The 20,350-nt window shown below is 41.5% G+C and overlaps 1 protein-coding gene across 1 annotated transcript in view; it reads left to right on the forward strand.

Annotated features, from left to right (window-relative positions):
• The window catches only part of si:ch211-246m6.5 (von Willebrand factor D and EGF domain-containing protein), a 327,759-nt gene that overhangs the window by 267,955 nt on the left and 39,454 nt on the right, over positions 1 to 20,350 (forward strand). The window contains exons 20-21 of the mRNA XM_063049712.1: positions 5,622 to 5,786; positions 16,522 to 17,058. Of these exons, the coding sequence (XP_062905782.1) occupies positions 5,622 to 5,786; positions 16,522 to 17,058 (702 nt within the window). The remainder of the gene's footprint in view (positions 1 to 5,621; positions 5,787 to 16,521; positions 17,059 to 20,350) is intronic.

A 20,350-nucleotide genomic window follows, 5' to 3' on the forward strand; every position in this document is an offset into this window, starting at 1 on the left:
GGTTCCAGTACGGATCCCTGCAGAACACCATCAATCACAGAACTCCAGCTAGAATAAGGCCCTTCAACCATGGCCCTCTGTCTTCTATGAGCAAGCCTTGTTAAAAAAAAATACAACATCCCCTGACATATGATGGCTTAGATGGTGCAAGAGCATTTAGGGTTACACTGAGAGCTTCTCCAGCCCATGCACTGAGAGTATACAGAAGCCCAGAATAAATGGTGAAAGATCAACCACGCCATGTGTTCTAGATTTCATCATTGCTCTCATCAGACACTACAGAACCCAGAGACAGTGGGAAATCAAATTTATATGTTGAGTAATCAAAATAGGTTAACTAGGCGCTTTACAAATAGAACTGGCTTTCACATATTATAGAATGATTATAGGACCAAGACACTAAATAGAAGGTGTTTGAATTATACAATTTACATTTTTAAAAAATCAACCTTCACTTACTTAGCATGTTTTGTTGCCCAAGATACTCTATGAGAGTATAATAATGCAAGTCATATTAAAAACGCAAGTTATTCATCAGAAGGTTTGGCTAAAGGAGCGTTTTAAAGATGAAGCAGAGAAGTTTAGGAAGGAAATCCCATATTAGAGACCCACTGTGGCTGAAAGCATTGTTACCATTGATAGAACAAGTAGACAGGGATGAGTTGTTGGCCAACGCTGGAGGAACACTGGTATAATTTTAAGGCTGGAGGAGATCACAAAAATAGAGAAGGGTGGAGTTGCGATGCCTTTTCAGAGGTGCAACCACATTTTCTGTTCTTAACCATTATGGTTGCTTACGCTGTTGAAAAGTGGAGGCATTATTGTCTGGGAGATGGGAATCTTTACAGGATGAGCAAAATTGAATTATTTGGGATAAAAGAAGGTAATGACAATGAACGCAGAACCACAGAACTTGTGAGTTATAAGATTCTATCTCTTTACTGGTACCCAAGGGTGGGACAATTAATTGGTATACACCCAAAAACACTTGTAGTACAAGTTATGTATGCAACCTGACAATTGAATAGCTGTTTTAAGTGTAAGAGCTGATTTTCTGGAAACCAATCTCAACTCATATTAGTCATACTCTTCCTAACTTTATATTATCAATTTGTCTTCATAATTCATTTTTGAATACTAATAAATATATAAAATTATCTTATATTACAAGTTAGAAATTTTAAGGTAAAAATTAGGTGTATTTTGATCACCAGTCATTCTCATTACATGATTCTGTATATAAGCTGCAGCTATTTCTACAAACTTTGTTAGATAAATCAACAACATGTGGTCAAGAAGCAATCCCTTTCCATATGTGCAGCCGCAAAATGGTTAATAGATTGCTAATGAAAAACAGCCACTCTGCCATTTCATAGTCCTGGTGTATGCTTTCATTTAACTTACAGTAACCATGACTAGATAAATGTAATAATGGAATCCATCCTGACTGAACCTTGGTTTATATTGGTCATTAGTTCCTGGCACCAGACCAAATTTTATTAAAAGCAACATGATCATTCTTAATTCAGCATGAGTTGCACATGATTCACTTCACTTATTGCAAAATTATTTCCTCTATTACAAGCTGACATACTTTGACCATTTTCTGAAAGGTGTTATAAACAGCTTGATATTCTGAACCCTGTATTGTTGATTTAAAACAAAGTTCATAAAACTGTTGGTTTTTCACAACTACTATATTAGTCTTAAGTTACTTGACAAAATAATAGGGAAGGTTGAGCAAGATTCTGCTATAGGTACATATGTGTATAGGCTTTCAATGTTACTCGATATATTACAAAACTAATTAATTTGGAAAATAGACCATGGATAGTATGAGCAAGTTGGGCCGAATATCCTGTTTCCGTACTGTATAAGTCTGTGACTCAGTGAGTTCAAAGTACATTTATTATCATGGTGTATATGCATTATACAATTTTGAAATTCACTTCCTTACAGGCAGCCGCAAAGCAAAGAAACTTGAAAAGAACCCATTAAATTTTTAAAAAGGACAGTCAATCACTCAATGCGCAGAGAGAAAAAAAAACAAATTGTGCAAGCAATAGGAGCATTAAAGGGATAACAGCATGTTAGATACATAGTTTAAAGAATAGGAGAGGGGCCGACCTTTGCTTAATACTCACACCATTGAGTACAAAAAGCATAATGTGCAAGCTTTGGCAGAGATCAAAAGGACATAATAAGACTGGTAAAATGACAGATATAATTTATTCAGATAGCTGTCAACTGTTGCATGTTGAAAGAGGAAACATGGAGGGTCAGTATTATCATTTTAACAGAGGTGAAGAAGCAGAAGAACCTCATAAGTCAGGAAAGTACAAGACATTTTGTCAGAACAGTCGCAGAGGGAAAGGGATAGGGATAGTTATCTTTGTAAATACATAGATGAAGAAATCTTTATAAATGAATGGTTAGAAAACCACTCCGTTGGAAGTTTTCCTGGCATTGAAGAATGAGAACTAGTGGCTCTGAGAATGATATTGAGGCTGAGAATTAAATTATCGGAGTTTTGCAGAACTTAGAATTATTCTTTTAATGAGAAGGAAAAGTTATTGAAATTTCAAAAAATTGTGTAAAATTTTTTTACAACTATAGGAAGAAAATAATTGGTAAAAGATTTACAGCTGAAATGCAAGGGATGTTTTCACCTGGGAGAGTGTTGAGGTAAACAAAACAGAAAATGCTAAATATAGATGAGATTTTCAACTGCAGATAGGAGGAGGAAGACAGATGCTATAACAGAGATGGAAATAAGCAACTTTTGTGCCAAAGTGGATTAAAGTCCTATGTTCAGTTCGCTGTTGAGCAGAATGCTAATGCTATATTGAACTGGCTCGGCTTGAGTCAGGGAAAGCACCATAGCTGGTGGTGACACATAAAGGGTGTAGTCAGAGTCTGAATATGATGGCTTCAGTCCTTTACCTTTATTTAGCCTTTATCTTTATTTAGATCACACATGAACATGCATTTTAGCAACATGGAAAAGTAGTGGCAATAGATCTGTAGTGTTCTCGTGCAGTGTGTTGAAACTCTGACTAAACACCAAGTTAAACCGGAGCCAATGAAGACAGAGTCGTAGTAAAGTTAACTATTTACTGTTCACTCTTCCACATTAACATCGCATGATGAAAACTGTTGATAAAAATATACAAACATATAGTGTTTGTTTCATTCTGGAGACCACACGCGCTCTCTTCTTTTAGCGAGTGTCTCCAGCTGCCCCGAGTAGGGAGTGAGGGGGTTGCATCAAACCGCCATTGGGCTTGAGCCAACCCCGCGTTTGAAATTGAACAGCCGACACGCACGCCACCCAAACCGCCGCTTCCTTAACAGAAACCACGTTAATATTTTTACTTCAAATACATTCTTATGAACTTACGGCGTTGCTTCTATAATGTTTCTTTGTGGGTAGAAACGGAGCTCTTCACGATCATGCTGCATGCATGGCACCCACCTTCACACCTTCCCGAACCGGAGGTTACCCATAAAACGTGGCGAAACCGGAGGTGATGTCATCACATGTCGCGATATACCATAGATAATGAATTTACCTTTGCTATACTGTAACTTAACTATCAACCTTTATCTTTAACTAGAAAATAGTTACAAACAAATCATTTAGAGCATAGACGCAACAAAGTCAAATAAAGGCCTTAAGGGCAACACAAGATCTAGCATTCATGTGCTTCTGAAAACCAATCGTTTAATTTCAACAGACGGTTGTGGGTGAGGACAGAGTTATATACATTGACATTGTTAGCTATGGTATGGATGTGATTTCCCATGTAAGAAGGAAGCCAATCTACAGAAACAGCATCATGAATTTGAAATCAGAGCAGAGGCATTTGTTGAGTATTGTGAGATCAGGCAGGCCTGAAGATACTAAAAAAATTATGAAGGGCAATGAGAATGTACGATAATATAAGCCAGTTACAGACAATTTCATTTGAGGTTACTTTGCATTTGTGGAATAACATTTCAGCGGAATCAGAGGGTTGTAGAGAAGGTGTGTACAGGTTTAGAAATCAAAAGTGCAATAAAGGTGTTGGAAGAGCAAAAAGGAGTGATACTCACCAAAGACAAGCATCAAGGAAGGAATTTTTGAAGATCACAACCATAAATGTGTGGTTGCTTGGAAAAATTAAGCATTTGGATGATAACGATGGGGTAGGAGGGAAAATAATCACATTCATAGTCACAGATGGTGTATTGAGCAAGCTGAATTGATGGTAAAGAAAAAAAGGACAGGTGATTCCTTGTTTGCCTATCATTTGGTGTGATTTTAGAGCAGTGTGTATTAGACAAATGGAGGTCAGTAGAGGGTGACCTGATAAACCAGATCCATTGTTTGATCATTAAGTCAGATGTGCGCTCCACCTCCTAAATGTCAACTTGCATGTGAGCAATTGCAGATTGACATCATTCAAGGAACAGCAAATAGCAAGGAACTGAAGAGAATAAGAGATAGTAAAAGTCATGAAGATTTTAACTAGTATGATATTGTTATTGAGCACTCAATAGACTTCATTGTAGGGAACTACTGTTTTCTAGATCAGTGGTCCCCAGCCACCAGGCCGCGGACTGGTACCGGGCCACAAAGCATGTGCTACCGGGCTGCAAGGAAACAATATGAGTCAGCTGCACCTTTCCTCATTCTCTGTCACGCACTTCTAAACTTGAACATAGGGTTGTCAACTGTCCCGTATTTGCCGGGACATCCTGTATATTGGGCTAAATTGGTTTGTCCCATATGGGACTGCCCTTGTCCCGTATTTCCCCCGCTAAGGTAGAGCGTTCCTATGAAACCATTCGTAAGCGGAAATGGCGTAAAGCAAAGAAGCAATTGCCATTAATTTATATGAGAAAATTTTGAGCGTTCCCAGACCCAAAAAATAAACTACCAAATCATACCAAGTAACATATAAAACCTAACATAACACTAACATATAGTAAAAGCAGGAATGATATGATAAATACACAGCCTATATAAAGTAGAAATAATGTACGTACAGTGTAGTTTCACTTAACAGAATTGGGAAGATTAAACCAAAACCGACTTGTAGAAAAAAATCAGCATGTACACACATGCACGCGTCACACAGGCACACACAGGTGCCCTGCCCAGGCTTCATGGTCACAGTAGGCTTTCTCAGGGTAAACACAAGTGTCCCGTATTTGACTGCTACTTTCGTCCCTTATTTGGGAGTGAGAAAGTTGGCAACCCTCACTGTAAAAGACATGTTGAGGTGAGTCTAACCCTACTTGAACACCCCACCCCCCACCCCCACCTCCGGTCAGCCAGTCCGCAAGAATATTGTCAATATTAAACCGGTCTGCCGTGCAGAAAAGGTTGGGGACCCCTGTTCTAAATTATATTTTCCATTATTGTCTCAATAGACAGACGCTAGTTAAAATGCTAAAGTAAATTTGTAATGCTGGGTGAAAAAGTTTTTCCATTCAAAAGTAACAAATAGAAGCTTTTTCAAAAAAAAATTAATCCTCTTGTTTGTACTGTATATTTTTTGGCTTGGTTACTAATGCATTTCCACTTAATGAGCTGTTCTTAATTCTGACCCAGCCTTCTGTGTTTTTATATACAGGTTTAACCACTGTTCCACGGAGCACGAGTACTTGTGCAAATAAACCCTGCTTCCCAGGAGTTCAGTGTTTTGATCGAAAACCACCTAATGTTGGCTTTCTATGTGGCCGTTGTCCTGTAGGATTCTTTGGCACTGGGAAGACATGCATGAAGATTCCACGATTTGGTGAGTTATATTTTAGCACCGAAAAAGCATGAAACCATGAATGCAGAATAAGTGCAGGCCAGTACGCTTAACAAGATACTGTTTTTGTAATCGAAATACATGTGCTGCAGCTAATTCATTTGATTATCCTAATCCTAAAACATTGTTACTTTGTTTTTTTAAATAAGACAATAAGAAGATGTTCTAGCTTGACCTGATCAACTTGAAACAGTAACTCTTATTTCAATCTCTCAGGATGCCACATCACCTCCTGAATCTGGAATTCATTGCCACAGCTGGCTGTGGAGGCCAAGTCATTGGGTACATTTAAAACAAAGTCTAACAGGCTCTTGATTAGTAAGATTGTCAAAAGTTACAGGGAGAAGGCAGGAGAATGGGATTGAGAAGAATAATAAATCAGCCATGATGGAATGGCAGAGTCAACTTAGTGGGCCGAATAGCTTAATTCTGCTTCAGATCTATTTCAGCATTTTCACTTTTTAATCAAAATTCCAATATATAAAATGTTTTCCTTTCTAACCAGGAATATGTTATTTGTTTAATGTATCAGATTATCATAATCAAGAAATCTGAGTATATCTTGAATAGGCTAGATTTCACTACAATGGAACTCTCCAAAAGTAATTAGCTATCAAAGTTTCCCATTTTTTAAGTTAATAAATATTAAAATTAAATCAGGATCTGGTCTGATCCAATATCTAAACACAAATCTATATTTCATTGTTGCCTGATGAAAAGAGTAAACTCCCACTGTTTTTTAAAGGAAATCTGGGAACTATCATTAAGTGGCTGTCTTGTCAGTAATACCCACAACCTTCAGTTAAAAATAGTTAAGAGTTAATGTAGATTAACTGGTACATAGAAAGATATCCAGAGCCTGAACAATCCAGATTCATAAATCCATAATGCAGATAAAGCAATTAGTAATGATACTTTATAACGTAGGCATTTTGAATGAAAATGCCATTGTAAAATCATAACCCTGAAAATCAATGGACCTGTTGAAGATATTTCATAACAAATTGTTTCCAGGTGCTTCCCATCTGCACCTTGAATTCACACTGTGGTAAATTGATCTATTTTTCTTGTTTCTGTAGGCTACCTATTCTTTTTTCCCCATTGTTATCAATAAAATTTATTGTCATGCAATGATTTACTTCCATTACATTAAAATTAGCTTTGAATGATCTGCTGATGAAAAAGGCTGCTTGGGTTTTTAGTTATTCTAAACTGAGTTCTCTCCAATTAAACACCATTGGGTTAAATAACTGTTTTAGCAGAAAATGATAATGTTTTTAAATAATTGTGGGTGTTGCACCTGAATTTCTGAATTCAACTCCTTAATCAAATCCTGGGCTGAATTGTATTACTTCTGGTGGAGTTCCAGCACCAATCACATTTCTGGAGCTACCCCTTTTCCCCTCCTATTTCTCAATGTCATGTCTATAGCTCAAGAAATAGCCCTTACTATCTGGATGTTGATTTTGGAGTTCATTTTCTTTCCCCCATTCTTTGCATCCTCTTGATTAATATTGGTCTTACATATTTAAAAACATCTGAAGTGTCTGCTTAAGGACAGAGTCGATTATTTCAAAGAAACTAACAATCTTTAACAAAACATAAGTGGCACAAATGCTACAGATCTTTTTAATGAAAGCTTTAGGGTTTAAGGTTTTTTTCTCTTTGATGTAAAATTGAAGAAACTTCGTTCAATATATTGAAATGAAATTGCAAAACATACCATTGAAATTATAATTTTGTGAACTGTAATAATTAATAACACAGCCCACGATAGCCACTGAAAATAATCCTTTAGTATGTTTCAAGCAGCAAGCCCACTTAACTAATGTGAAATGTCAGGCTTTGATTTGTGTGTGATATGTTCTGCTTTATTTTATGGAAATTAGCTGAACTTTAAGCAGATTTGAAAGTTCTAGTAACCTCTGTATCACTGACTTCTGGTGGAGGATGGCCATACATGTGAAAGTGGCAACAAATCTACTCATAAGTCAGTCGAATTGAAGGGAATTAATTGGAGGCAAGATATAACATAACTATTACCATGAAATATCAGCAAAATGTTACATGAACCAGTGTACTAAAATCATGATCAAAACATTCTAATGGCACCAAAGTTAATTCACAGGCAGGGTAGTGGGTAAATGACATGAAGGAAAACAGAGTGTATGCACTAAATATCTCACCTTGTCTCAGTTCTTTAATGCTTTGAAAAGCCAAGTCATACAAAGCATTAGGGCAAAGTTGGAGTTAACATGAAAGAACTCACTACACGTGAAGCAGCAATGACTGATTAATAGCTGCATTGAGTAACAGCATTTTCCCCAGTCAGAGTGTGATTGCCTTGCCAATCTAACCTAGTTACAGTATTGCTATATGAACTAGAAAAGGATCTTACGCATGTAATCTATACATAACTGCAATGCCCTGGCTAAGAATATGTTTTATTGTAATGCTACTGTTGTGAATTGAATTTAATTGAATTGACTTTATTTCTTACATCCTTCACATAAATGAGGAGTAATGATCTTTATGTTACGTTTCCATCTAAATGTGCAATGTGCAATCATAGTAATTTATAATTATTTACAATAAATAAAACAGTCAAAGTAACATAGAATACACTCAAATCAGCGTGAGTTAATCAGTCTGATGGCCTGGTGGAAGAAGCTGTCCCGAAGCCTGTTGGTCCTGGCTTTTATGCTGTGGTACCGCTTCCCGGATGGTAGCAGATGGAACAGTTTGTGGTTAGGGTGACTCGGGTCTCCAATGATCCTGCGGGCCCTTTTTACACACCTGTCTTTGTACATGGCCTGAATAATGGGAAGTTTACAACCACAGATGCATTGGGCTGTCCGCACCACTCTCTGCAGAGTCCTGCGATTGAAAGAGGTACAGTTCCCATACCAGGCAGTGATGCAGTCAGGATGCTCTCAATTGTGCACCTGTCAGAAGTTCTTAGGATTTGGGGCCCATACCAAACTTTTTCAACCGTCTGAGGTGAAAGAGGTGCTGTTGTGCCTTTTTCACAACACAGCTGGTGTGTACAGACCACGTGAGGTCCTCAGTGATGTGGATGCTGAGGAACTTAAGGCTGTGTACTCTCTCAACTACAGATCCATTGATGTCAATAGGGGCTAGCCTGCCTCCATCCCTCCTGTAATCCACAACCAGCTCCTTTGATTTTGTGACATTGAGGGAGAGGTTGTTTCTTGACACCACTGTGTCAGAGAGATGACTTCTTCCCTGTAGATCACCTTGTTATTGTTTGAGATAAGGCCAATCAATGTAAAGTCGTCGGCAAATTTAATTAGCAGGTTAGAGCTGTGGGTGGCGACACAGTCACAGTGCTGTTAAGTGTTTTTTTTTGCAGCTTTTCTGTAAAACGCAGTGTGTACGGTTACTTAAGCTTCACAGTTCAGTATTTTGGTTTCTGCGAAGATAAGGAGTCATTTGCTCAGTTTAGGAATGTTGCGTCAACCATTTGGCTTCATTTTGATAACAGTCTGTCCAGTGCCATGGAGCATTTGAGAGAGCTTGGTGGCATCAGATTTCTAGGAGACAGTCGGTTGGATTTGGGTTTTTGTTGGCAGGGGTTGGAGGAAGGAGGAGGTGTGGAGAAGAGCACAAGAGAAGATGTTGACAGAACCCCCCCCCTCCCCCCACCCCCCGAAGGAGAGACCCTGTTGTAAGAAGTGCTCTCTGCAGATGAATGGCTCCAAGGTGGAAGTGCCAATACTTTGTTAGCCAGGTGAGGTCACTCGAGATGGTCTTGGAGGGAAGTTCGAACTGTGACTGGAGTCTTTCACGCAGAACTTGGGTTCAGCATGTGAGTAATTAAAGCGAAGCACTCAACTACCCAGAAATGAATCCAATGGTTATGTGCACATTTAAACTGGTTTAACTGTAATAGGCCCTTTTCTTTTTCTGTTAACTGTTTGTTAAAGTTGAAATACCTGTAAATATTCTTCCACTTTAAGTTTATGCCATTGTAAGTTCCATTATTTCCTGGTGAATAATAACTTTGCAGGGGGCAATATTCACACAGCATTCACCATGATTTCCGTTCCGTTATCGGAACGTTCTAATTTTCCTGTTTGGTTGAATCCGAATCAGACCGACGCAAGGCTTGTGTTGTTTGTCGGAGGTGGCCTTGCAATGCTGAGTCACATGGTTGTTAGCCAGAGTTAGCTAATGAGCCTAGTTTGCTCCGAGCCACGATGAGCGGGTTACATAACCAGCTCCACTTAATGTGTTTATATGTAGAAAGTATCCTGTTTATAGCCTCCTGATAAGCCTCGGGCTCGCTCAGCTTGCTTTGTCTAGGGGGAACAGCCTTCGGCCCCGCCAAACTGGGTAATCAAGTTTGTGTAGATGCTGTGTGATGTACCCCACCACACCAAATAACAGACAGTACACCATATGCAATTAAATGACTGCATGTCATAACTCTTACTTTGACTATGTAGATAGTAAAGGAGCAAAGTAAGAACTCCTTAACTGTTTCTAAAAAAAAGAAAAAGGCGCCATTATTATTAACCAGTTTGTGCACACACCGTTGGAGCTCTTACAGAACCGGGTCCCCCTTCCTCCAGTCAATATCCCCCAAACTCCGCTGACCCATGAATGGGACCACCTTTGGTGGTCGATCAAACGCTCCACACGAGTCTGTCCTTGTCTCCTCTCCTCGCCGAAGACCGTGGGCCTCGGACTCCCACTCGGGGTCCGTTCCATCGCCCAGCTTACAGCATCGCATCTCCTCTCTCTGTCCCCATCGCACCTTCTGCCCCAAAGCCCGCGTAAACAATAGCTTACAGACACACAAGAAAGAATAACATCTATCCCAATTGGTTAGCAAATGAATACAATTCTCATTATCAGTAACTATAACCCAAACATGCTGCTATAGAGAACCACTGTCTCAGCAGTTAACAGTAGAGAAGCCATTTTATTATAACATGACAAAGAAGCCATTTTATTAGGCTTAGCAGTAACATAAAAGAAGAAACCCCTTACTTGTTTATACTGGTAGAAATTGTGATTGTTTTTATTATTTATTTCCCTGTGCTCTTGAAATAAGTTATTATTTTGGTAAATTAAGTTGGTTGTTATGCATTAAGCTAACTACCATGAATCCAGGCATATTCCCAATCCTGAGCTCAACTCATGAACTGACAGACTATTGTCACTGTGCACTCAATGGTTTATTTGACAGAGTGACTTCAGATGACACTGCCATACTTAAGTTTGGAATGCTCTGCAGAACTGACAACTGTGAACTATATTAATCTTGTATTCTGTTATTTTCAACAATCTTCCGTATAACCCTAATGTGTCTGGCCACAAAATGGGCTTCAGGGTTATTGGAAGTATTGCGGCTCGGTGTTCAGTTAGGATGAAGATCTTTCCCTATTTAAAGCTGTTTTATAATTATATTCTTTCATTGTTCACAAGTTCATACAAAGTTAAATATTTCTGTGCAGAAGAGAAGTATATGGGAAACTTGTGCAGGTGCAGCCTATAATTTTCCTAAAGAAAACAATGCATTGTGTGCACAGATTCAGTTGTGCAACTCAGGAATAATATTCATTACTTGGTATCAGCTATCCTCAATCTCACTCTGGACAGGAGCTTCCCAACCCAGGCTCCATGGCCTCCTCAGTTAATGGGAAGGTCCATGGGAACTCTTGCTCTAGACAGACGTCAATACAGATCTGCACACAATGGCTAAAGGCATAACGGAATGTAGCCCCTGGTAAGCCTCAGTTTCGCTCAACTCGCTTTCGTCTAGCGGAAGCAGCCTTAGGCCCTACCAAACCAGGTAACTAAGTTTGAGTGGATGCCGTGTCATGTACCCCACCCCGCCAAATAACAGACAATACACCATATACGATTAAATGATTACAATTTATAGATGTTACTGGAACTATGTAATTAATAGAGATAAAACATAAAAGGAAAGTAAAAGGCATCAAACTTATCAAAGTTCAACCTCTTTGTGCACAAACAGTTGGAGCTCTAGTAACGATCCTCTTTTCACCATTCGATCCCCTCTGACCACCTCGACCCGCCGCCTGGGACCAACCACGGTGGTCGACCAGATGCTCCACATGAGTCTGTCTTCGTCTCCTCTCCTCGTCGAAGACCCTGCACCTCAGACTCTGGCTCGGGGTCCGCCCCGTCGGCCAGCTCACAGCATCGTGTCCACTCTCTCTCTCCCCATCGTGCCTTCTGCCCAAAAACCCGCGAATCACAATAGCTTACTGACACCCAAGAAAGAATAACATCTATCCCAATTGGTTTGTTTTTCTCTCTTATCAATAATATAACCCAAACAAGCTGCTGATGAGAGAACTTTCTCAGCAGTTAACATAACAAAGAAGCCATTTTAATAGCCTACGCAGTAACATAAAAGAAGAAACCCCTTACGCTCTCCCCTCACCAAATAATGTCATGTCCTCATGACTTCTAAGTAACTTGCCAACCATTCCTGCAGACACAAAAACCCAATCCAGGTACACACAGTGACATTGCTCCCCAAACAGTGGACCTTACGCCCGGACCCACGGGTGCTACATAGGCCAACTTATCTGGGAGATTCCTAATCCTCCGAGACCTCTGTACCCCCTCACCTAAACTCTTCAGGCTCGGACACTACTGGGGATACCTCGGGTCTGCTTGCCAACTTCTCTCTCAATCTCTCACTTATGCCTCCACTGCAACTTGTAGCCCCCTGTCCCGTGTCCGGGGCCCCGCTTCTTTTCCTTACGGATCCTGCTGTAACCCAGGCTGCCCACAGCTAGCCCTCCCCACTACACCTGACTCAGTGGGGAAAGGCCCAAAAGTCTCTTCCTCAATCAAGGGGAAGTTAGCGAAAGGCAGCATGTACCACACATCCAGCACATCATCCTTCGAATCCGTATTCTTCCTGTTACGTACCCCGTAACTGGGTTGCCAAACCAGCAGAAATGGATCACTCAGTTGGAGTCTGGAGTACTAGAACTAAGAAAGTTTTATTACAGAAACAAGCAACACAGTAATCGAAAGGATAATAAATGCAACAGTTCAGTGATGATAAACACACATGTGCACAGAATTAAGATAACAGCATCAATCAAGCTCTATCGTTGTCTAGGGGTAAATGACCAATTTCAAAATGACTCAAAGTTCAGTCCAGTTTAGTAGTTCAGTTCGCAGTAATCATTGCCATGGCGGTGGACAACGTGGGGGAAGAGAGAGATAGAATAGGAACAACTCATCATTCAGAACGGCTTCACTCACAGACCAGCAAGATGGCTCACAGACCAGCGAGATGGCTCACAAACAGCTTTTGGGCGGGTCCTTGGTGATGTCACCTGAGGTCACCGACTGTGACCCCTCCTCCAGATGCGGTCGATCCTCTGCAGTGAACCCGGCACCCAGGCAAGGGCGGACACACACCGGGTTCCCGCTGATCGTACCTTTCCACCCTGTGCGTTGTCCGATACTTCTCACCACTCGTGAGAGGCGCACCGCTTCCAGGGTCTCGTTACCTCGGGTGGCGTGTGTCTGTCTTAGCGAACCTGTCCCTTTTTATCCCCCTGCTGGGGTATCGCCTGTCCATCACTTCAAACAGTTCAGGGTTCAAAGGGGGGAGCCGCTCCAGACAGCTCTTCCTCCCACATCCCTTCATTACACATCTCCAGACGCTGCTCCATTGTTCCTTATCTCTCCTTCCCCTGAGGGCAGGTGGCAGACCAACTGCTGATGCCACTGATGCTAGCCCAGGCCAGCAAACATCTTAATTTTATGTGTATTCTCGTAACATTCCTCATTCCCTTGATGGGTAGCTGCTGTTTGATTTTCTTCAAACTGAAGCAATTAGCCTGGGCTGCCTCTGCAGCCTCTTCAGCCTCCTGCAATCGAGACGTCAGCTTCTTCTCTGACTCCTCCAACTCTCGCCACAGTCTCAGCAGTTCTGACTCGCGCTTCGTGTCCGTCTCCATCGGGGACGCAATTACACCACCAGCTTTTCCAATTTGTTCTGGATCGATGTCTTGAGTTTCTGCTGATCCTTTCGAAGGTTGGACATTGTTTCGTCTCTCTGGATTAATTCATCAGTACATGACCACAGTTTCAGCTCGGAATTCCGTTTCTCCGTCTCCACTTTGACGAGTGTAAACTCCAAGTCTTCAGTGGTTGTCCCAGGCTCCAGCACTCGCCTCACATCATCGTCCCCCAAGGCAAATCCAAACCCTAGGCAATCATCCACATATGCCAAAACTCCAAACACCTCCACCTCCACATTCCCCTGGTCTTCCTCATGCCCCGCGGGAAGGTTGCAGGGGCTCTGGATATACCCTGTGGCATCTTTTTGGATCGAAAGAACTCTAGGGAACCTATAATGGGCATCTTCTGCTGGTTGGCGTCACTCAGCGGGATCTGGCAACATCCACTCCTCAGATCCAGCACATTAAACCATGTTGCACCATACAAACAGACCATAGCATCTTCGGCCCTCAGGGCCGTATTCTGGTCAATGACAGTGTGCCTGTTCAGAGTCCTATAATCCACACACACGCTGCCTACGTCTTCTACGGCTACAGGGTCCAGTCGCCGCGACCTGTCTCTCACCGAGGTGTCTTCAGCGGTCAACTCCCCTCCCTCATGGTATTTTGGAGCATCTACTAAGAGGGTCTCACCCTCAGATACTTCCCCCAGGCCGTATCACAATCGGGTCTTGTTTAAATTTGGTACTGGCCCAAGGCTGCTACACACGTCCTCACAAGCAGCTGGAAACACTGGGTGCACAGACAATGCCCCATGAACTCCAGGTTCACTAACCAATCATCATCTTCGGGATGATCACTGGCAATAGTACCCCAAATCTCCATTGCCCTTAATGTTGTCAAGTGTAAATGCTTCAGACACCATTTGTAAAATGAACTGAACAACAACTTGACCTGTGCCCTGGTGTCGAGGATGGCTTTTCCATAGCTTCCATCTATCTGTAATGACACACTGGGGCGTGGTCCCTCTAGGTCTTCAGGAATAGGGTCTTTTCCTTTCGGAAGTTCCTTGGTACATTGCTGGGAATGTGCTCCCCCAGAGACCTCAGGCCATTCCCCCATTGGGCCTCCACTAAGTTTCCTGACACCTCTCTGATCAGCAGAACTACTGACGGAGGGGCTGATCCCCTGAAATGATCTCCCTTGCATTGCAAGCAATTTAGCTAATTTAGCTACCCAGAGAAGATGCACTGAAAGCTTTTCCACCTCTTTCAGATAACTGGCAGCTGTCACTATGGGGTAATTGAACCTGACAGTTCTTACACCATCAACAGCCCGCCTACTCAAACTTTCAACCAATCCCTGTCACTCACCCTCAACCGAGCACTGCCACTCATCTAACAACTGAGAGATCTGCTCCACCCACGTCTCGTACGCCTCCGCCCCTTTAGGGGTGGACAATATCCCAAAATCCAGGTGGAGCCTGCCGTAGCTGGAACATTTATTCGCAGACACTATTTCCGAATCAGACCACTCTTTCCTCTCTCTCCTAACAGTATGGACAAACCCTGGTCCCACCACGAACACACATGCAGTAATCCCACAGAGGTACACATTACTAACCACAATCCCACAGAGACACGGCAGCACTGATTTAAACAGGGCAATCATACAGCACACCACTGAATTCAATCCCGGACGAGCCCCCAAATGTAGCCCCCTGGTAAGCCTCAGGTTCGCTCAACTCGCTTTCGTCTAGGGGAAGTAGCCTTCGGCCCTGCCAGACTGGGTAACTAAGTTTGAGTGGATGCTGTGTGATGTACCCCACCCCGCCAAATAACAGACAATGCACCATATAGGATTAAATGATTACAATTTATAGATATAACTGGAACTATGTAATTAATAGAGATAAACTATAAAAGGAAAGTAAAAGGCACCAAACTTAACAAAGTTCAACCTCTTTGTGCACAAACAGCTGGAGCTCTAGTAACGATCCTCTTTTCATCATTCGACCCCTGTGACCATCTCGACCCATTGCCTGGGACCAACCACGGTGGTCAAACAGATGGTCCACACGAGATTGGCTTCGTCTCCTCTCCTTGTTGAAGACCCTGATCCTCAGACTCTGGCTCGGGGTCCGCCCTGTCGGCCAGCTCACAGCATCGCGTCCACTCTCTCTTTCCCCATCACGCCCTCTGCCTAAAAACCCGCGCATCACAATAGCTTACAGATACACGAGAAAGAATTACATCTATCCCAATTGGTTTGTTTTTCTCTCTTATCAATAATATAACCCAAACAAGCTGCTAGCGAGAGAACTTTCTCAGCAGTTAACATAACAAAGAAGCCATTTTAATTAGCCTACACAGTAACATAACAGAAGAAACCCCTTACAGGAGTTATGGATAACAGGATAGGCAGGCAGAAGGAGATAGTGAACATAGAGGGTTTGATGAGTTCTTTTGAGATGTTTGGTAACCGGGGGTTGAAATTTTCACAAGCAGTATTTCCGATATTAAATATATATTTTATAACAGTTATCTAGAAATGTGTATCTTTACATCTGTACATGATATTGATAAGGCTTCTAAAACTCAGTGTTAAACAATTGAAACTTTATTGTGAAGGCAATCTGCTACATAGTCAATAGATGAAATGTTAATTGTGAAGACTTCAGAATATTTCTACAAGTATTCATGACCTTAACTTTGTCCCTGTTCCTCTAGTTTCCCCACATGTTGCATCAAAACTTCATCAACGGTGGGGCCCCACCAGAAGACCAAGCAACCTGCCAGGTGGTAACCAGAAAACTATGCTGGGGCACTTTTCCATGTCTGGCAGAGCCACAATGGAAAAAGCAGTTACAAAAGCCAAACCACCTCCAGTTCTCAAGACGGATAATCCCTATGCAGCACTGAGTTTCTCTCCTTCCATTGCCTCCTTGTCACAGGACACTGGTACTGCTGTCACTGGCACAGCTGCCATGAGCTCTAGAACTGTATCTCAGCTGGCTGTTCACCCCAAACCTCTTCAAAGGACAGTCATTTTTGGGCGGCCTGCCACGTCAGCACTGCGGGCTGTAACTGCCTCTCAAGCTGTTTCCATTACTCGCTTCGCTAATGAGTTGGTTCCTAGGGAAACAAAGGTCACCTGTGCTGACATGCCTTGTTTTAATGGAGTCCCCTGTGAGCCCACGCAGCCTGGAGGCTTTAAATGTGGCCGATGTCCTTTCGGATACACTGGTGATGGTGTAACATGTAAAGGTAATACAGTCAGTGCAATGTTTGCAGAAAGCGTCTGTATGGATCACAATTTTAATGAAAGTATAAATTGTAAAGCTAATTTTATAGAGTAATAGCCATAGATAGGGTCAGAAACTCACCCTTTGCCAGCAAGTTACAATAACACGATGGGTGCAGTGACCGATATTCTGGGCCATTGATCCAGTAACTGAATTTTAATCTCTCCATGTTAGCTGGGCTACTTAAAATTCATTTAATTGAAGAAATTGTTTTTTTTTCAGTAAAAGAAAAGGTTAACTTATCTCAGTATTGATATCTATAAAGCTACAGGATTGTTATTAAAAGACATTTATTTAATTAATGGTCTTTGAAGAGGGAAATAAGTGACTCTATCCAGTCTAGCATATGTGTAACTCCAGTACGAGTAATAGGTTTGAAACTAATAACTCCCTCTTTAATTTTGGGCCAGACTAAATATGCTGGCTTTATTGGCAACGTCCATATTCCGTGAATGAAGAAAACATCTGTAAGCGAGATATAACTTTGGTTGTCCTTTCTGATATTGACTTCAGTGGAATTAGATATAAGGAGGGCAGACAATGTTACCATGCATATTTAAAACTAATGCCTGAAGATGAATCATCTGATCATCTTCAGTTATATGCCTCTGCTCAATTTGCTTCACACTGCTTTCTAGTAATTTCACTCATGGTTTCTTTCTCAATTTCCTCTTTCAGCAACTGTGCCTTCAAACACCATTCAGTGCTTTTCTCAATAACTATGCTTTTGGTCTCATCATTCTTCATTCTTCCACTTTAAGAATATTATCAAATAGGAACAGAAGTACACTGACAATATGATCACTGTTAATGTACCCTCTGTTCCACTTCCACAGACCTTTCAATCTTGTGCAAAAAATCTACTTATTTCCCTTTTAAACCACAAATATCAAGCCTCCGTACAACTTTGGGGTATAGAGTTCCAGAGATTCACCACTTTTGTTTTGAGAAGCTGATTCTAAGCACCTCAATTTAAATGATTATCCCCTCATCTTGTAATGATGTCCCCTAGTTTGAGATTTTCCGACTGAGAAAACATTTTAGAATTTACCTTGCCATGTCCCCTAAGGATGTGACTATATGTGTTTCATTAAGATCATCCTTCACTTTTCTAAAATCCAAAAAAATAGGTAATTGCTCATAATAGGGTTACACTCTCATTTCAGGCATTTGTTAAGGAATTCCTTCTTATGTAAGGAGACCACAATTCCACATGGTACTCCAGATGTAGCCTCCCCAATACCATGTACAATTGCCATCGAAGTTCCTTATTTCTAAGCTGCAGCTTTCTTGCATTAAAGATCAATATGCCATTAATATAAATTGTAAATAACTAAGGGCCATGAACTGATCCTTGTGTATTTAGACCGTAAGTCCGTAAGATACAGGAGCAGAATTAGGCCATTCAGCTCATGGAATCTTCCCATTCTGTCATGGCTAATCCTGGATCCCACTCAACCCTGTACGCCTGCCTTCTTTCCATATCCGTTGATGCCCTAACCAGTCAGGAAACTATCAGCTTCTGCTTTAAATATATCGATGGACTTGACCTCCACTGCAGTTTGTGGTAGGGCATTCCACAGATTCACTACTCTGTGGCTAAAAAATTCTTCCTTGTATCTGTTCTAAAAGGGTGCCCCTCAATTTTGAAACTGTGCTCTTTATTTCTGAATACCCCCACCATAGGAAACATCCTCTCCACATCCACCTTATCTAATCCTTTCAACATTTGGTCGCTTTCAATGGGATCCCTGCACATTCTTCTAAATTCCAATGAGTACAGGCCCAAAGCTACCAATGTTAATCATATGTTAACCTCTTCATTCCCAGAATCATCCTTGTGTAGATCTTCTGGACTCTCTCCAATGACAACACATCCCTTCTGAGATATGGGACCCAAATTGTTGACGATTCTCCAAGTGTGGCCTGACTAGTGTCTTATAAAGCCTTAGCGTTATCTCCTTGCCTTTATATTCTATTCCCCTTGAAATAAATGCCAACATTGCATTTGCCTTCTTTACCACAGACTCAACGTGTAAATTCATCTTCTTGGTGTCTTGCATGAGGACTCTGAAGTCTCTTTACACCTCTGATGTTTGAATTTTCTCCCTATTTAGATAATAGTCTGCACTATAGTTTCTTTTACCAAGATTCATTATTATACATTTCCCAACACTGTATTCTATCTGCCACTTTTTTGCCCATTCTTTCAACTTGTCTAAGTCCTGCTACAACCGCATTGCTTCTTCAGCACTACCTACCCCTCCCCCTAACTTCATATAATCCACAAACTTTGCCGCAAAGCCATCAATTCCACTATCTAAGTCATTGACAAACAATGTGAAAAGCAACGGTTCCAACACTGAGCCCTGAGGAACATCAGTAGCCAACCAGACTGGACCCCCTTTTTTCCCACTCACTGCCTCCTGCCTGTCAGCCATTCTGCTATCTATGCCAGTATCTTTCCTATAACGCCATAGGATTTTATGTTGTTAAGCAGCCTCATGTATGGCATCTTAGTAAACACCTTCTGAAGACCCAAGTAAATGACATCCACTTCCTCTCCTTTGTCTACCCAGCTTGTTACTTCCACAAAGTACTCTAAACAGATTTGTCAGGCAACATTTACCTTTACAGAACCCATGCTAACTTTGACTTATTTTATCATTGGTCTCCAGTACTCCGAAACCTCTGAGGTTAGGCTAACTGGCCTATAATTTCCTTTCTTTTGCCTCCCTTCCTTTTTAAAGAGTGGAGTGACATTTGCATTCTGCCACTCCTCCGAGCCCATGCCAGAATCAAGTGATTCTTGAAAGATCATGACCAATGCATCCATTATCTCTTCAGCAACCTTTCTCAGGACTCTGGGATGTAGTCCATCTGATCCTGGTGACTTATCCATCGTAAGACCTTTGAGTTTGCCTAGCAATTTTTCCTTTATAATAGCATTGTCACTCACTCCTGCTCCCTGACATTCATGGACCTCTGGCCCACTACTAGTGTCTTCTACTAAAGGAGCCATGAAGTTCATCTGCCATTTCTTTGTCCCCCATTACTACTACACCAGCATTATTACTAACACTACCACATCAGCTTCCCAATCATCTAACTTCCCACTCAATTTTGCTACCTGTATGCCATTTCCTTGGTTTTTATGTAGCCCTTAATTTCTGTTGTCAGTCACGGTTGCCAACCCCTGCCTTTTGAGAACTTCTGTGGAACATATCTGTCCTGCGCTTTGTGAACTATTCCCA

The sequence above is a fragment of the Mobula hypostoma genome, chromosome 5, assembly GCF_963921235.1.
Source record: "Mobula hypostoma chromosome 5, sMobHyp1.1, whole genome shotgun sequence".
Classification (NCBI taxonomy): Eukaryota; Metazoa; Chordata; class Chondrichthyes; order Myliobatiformes; family Myliobatidae; genus Mobula; species Mobula hypostoma.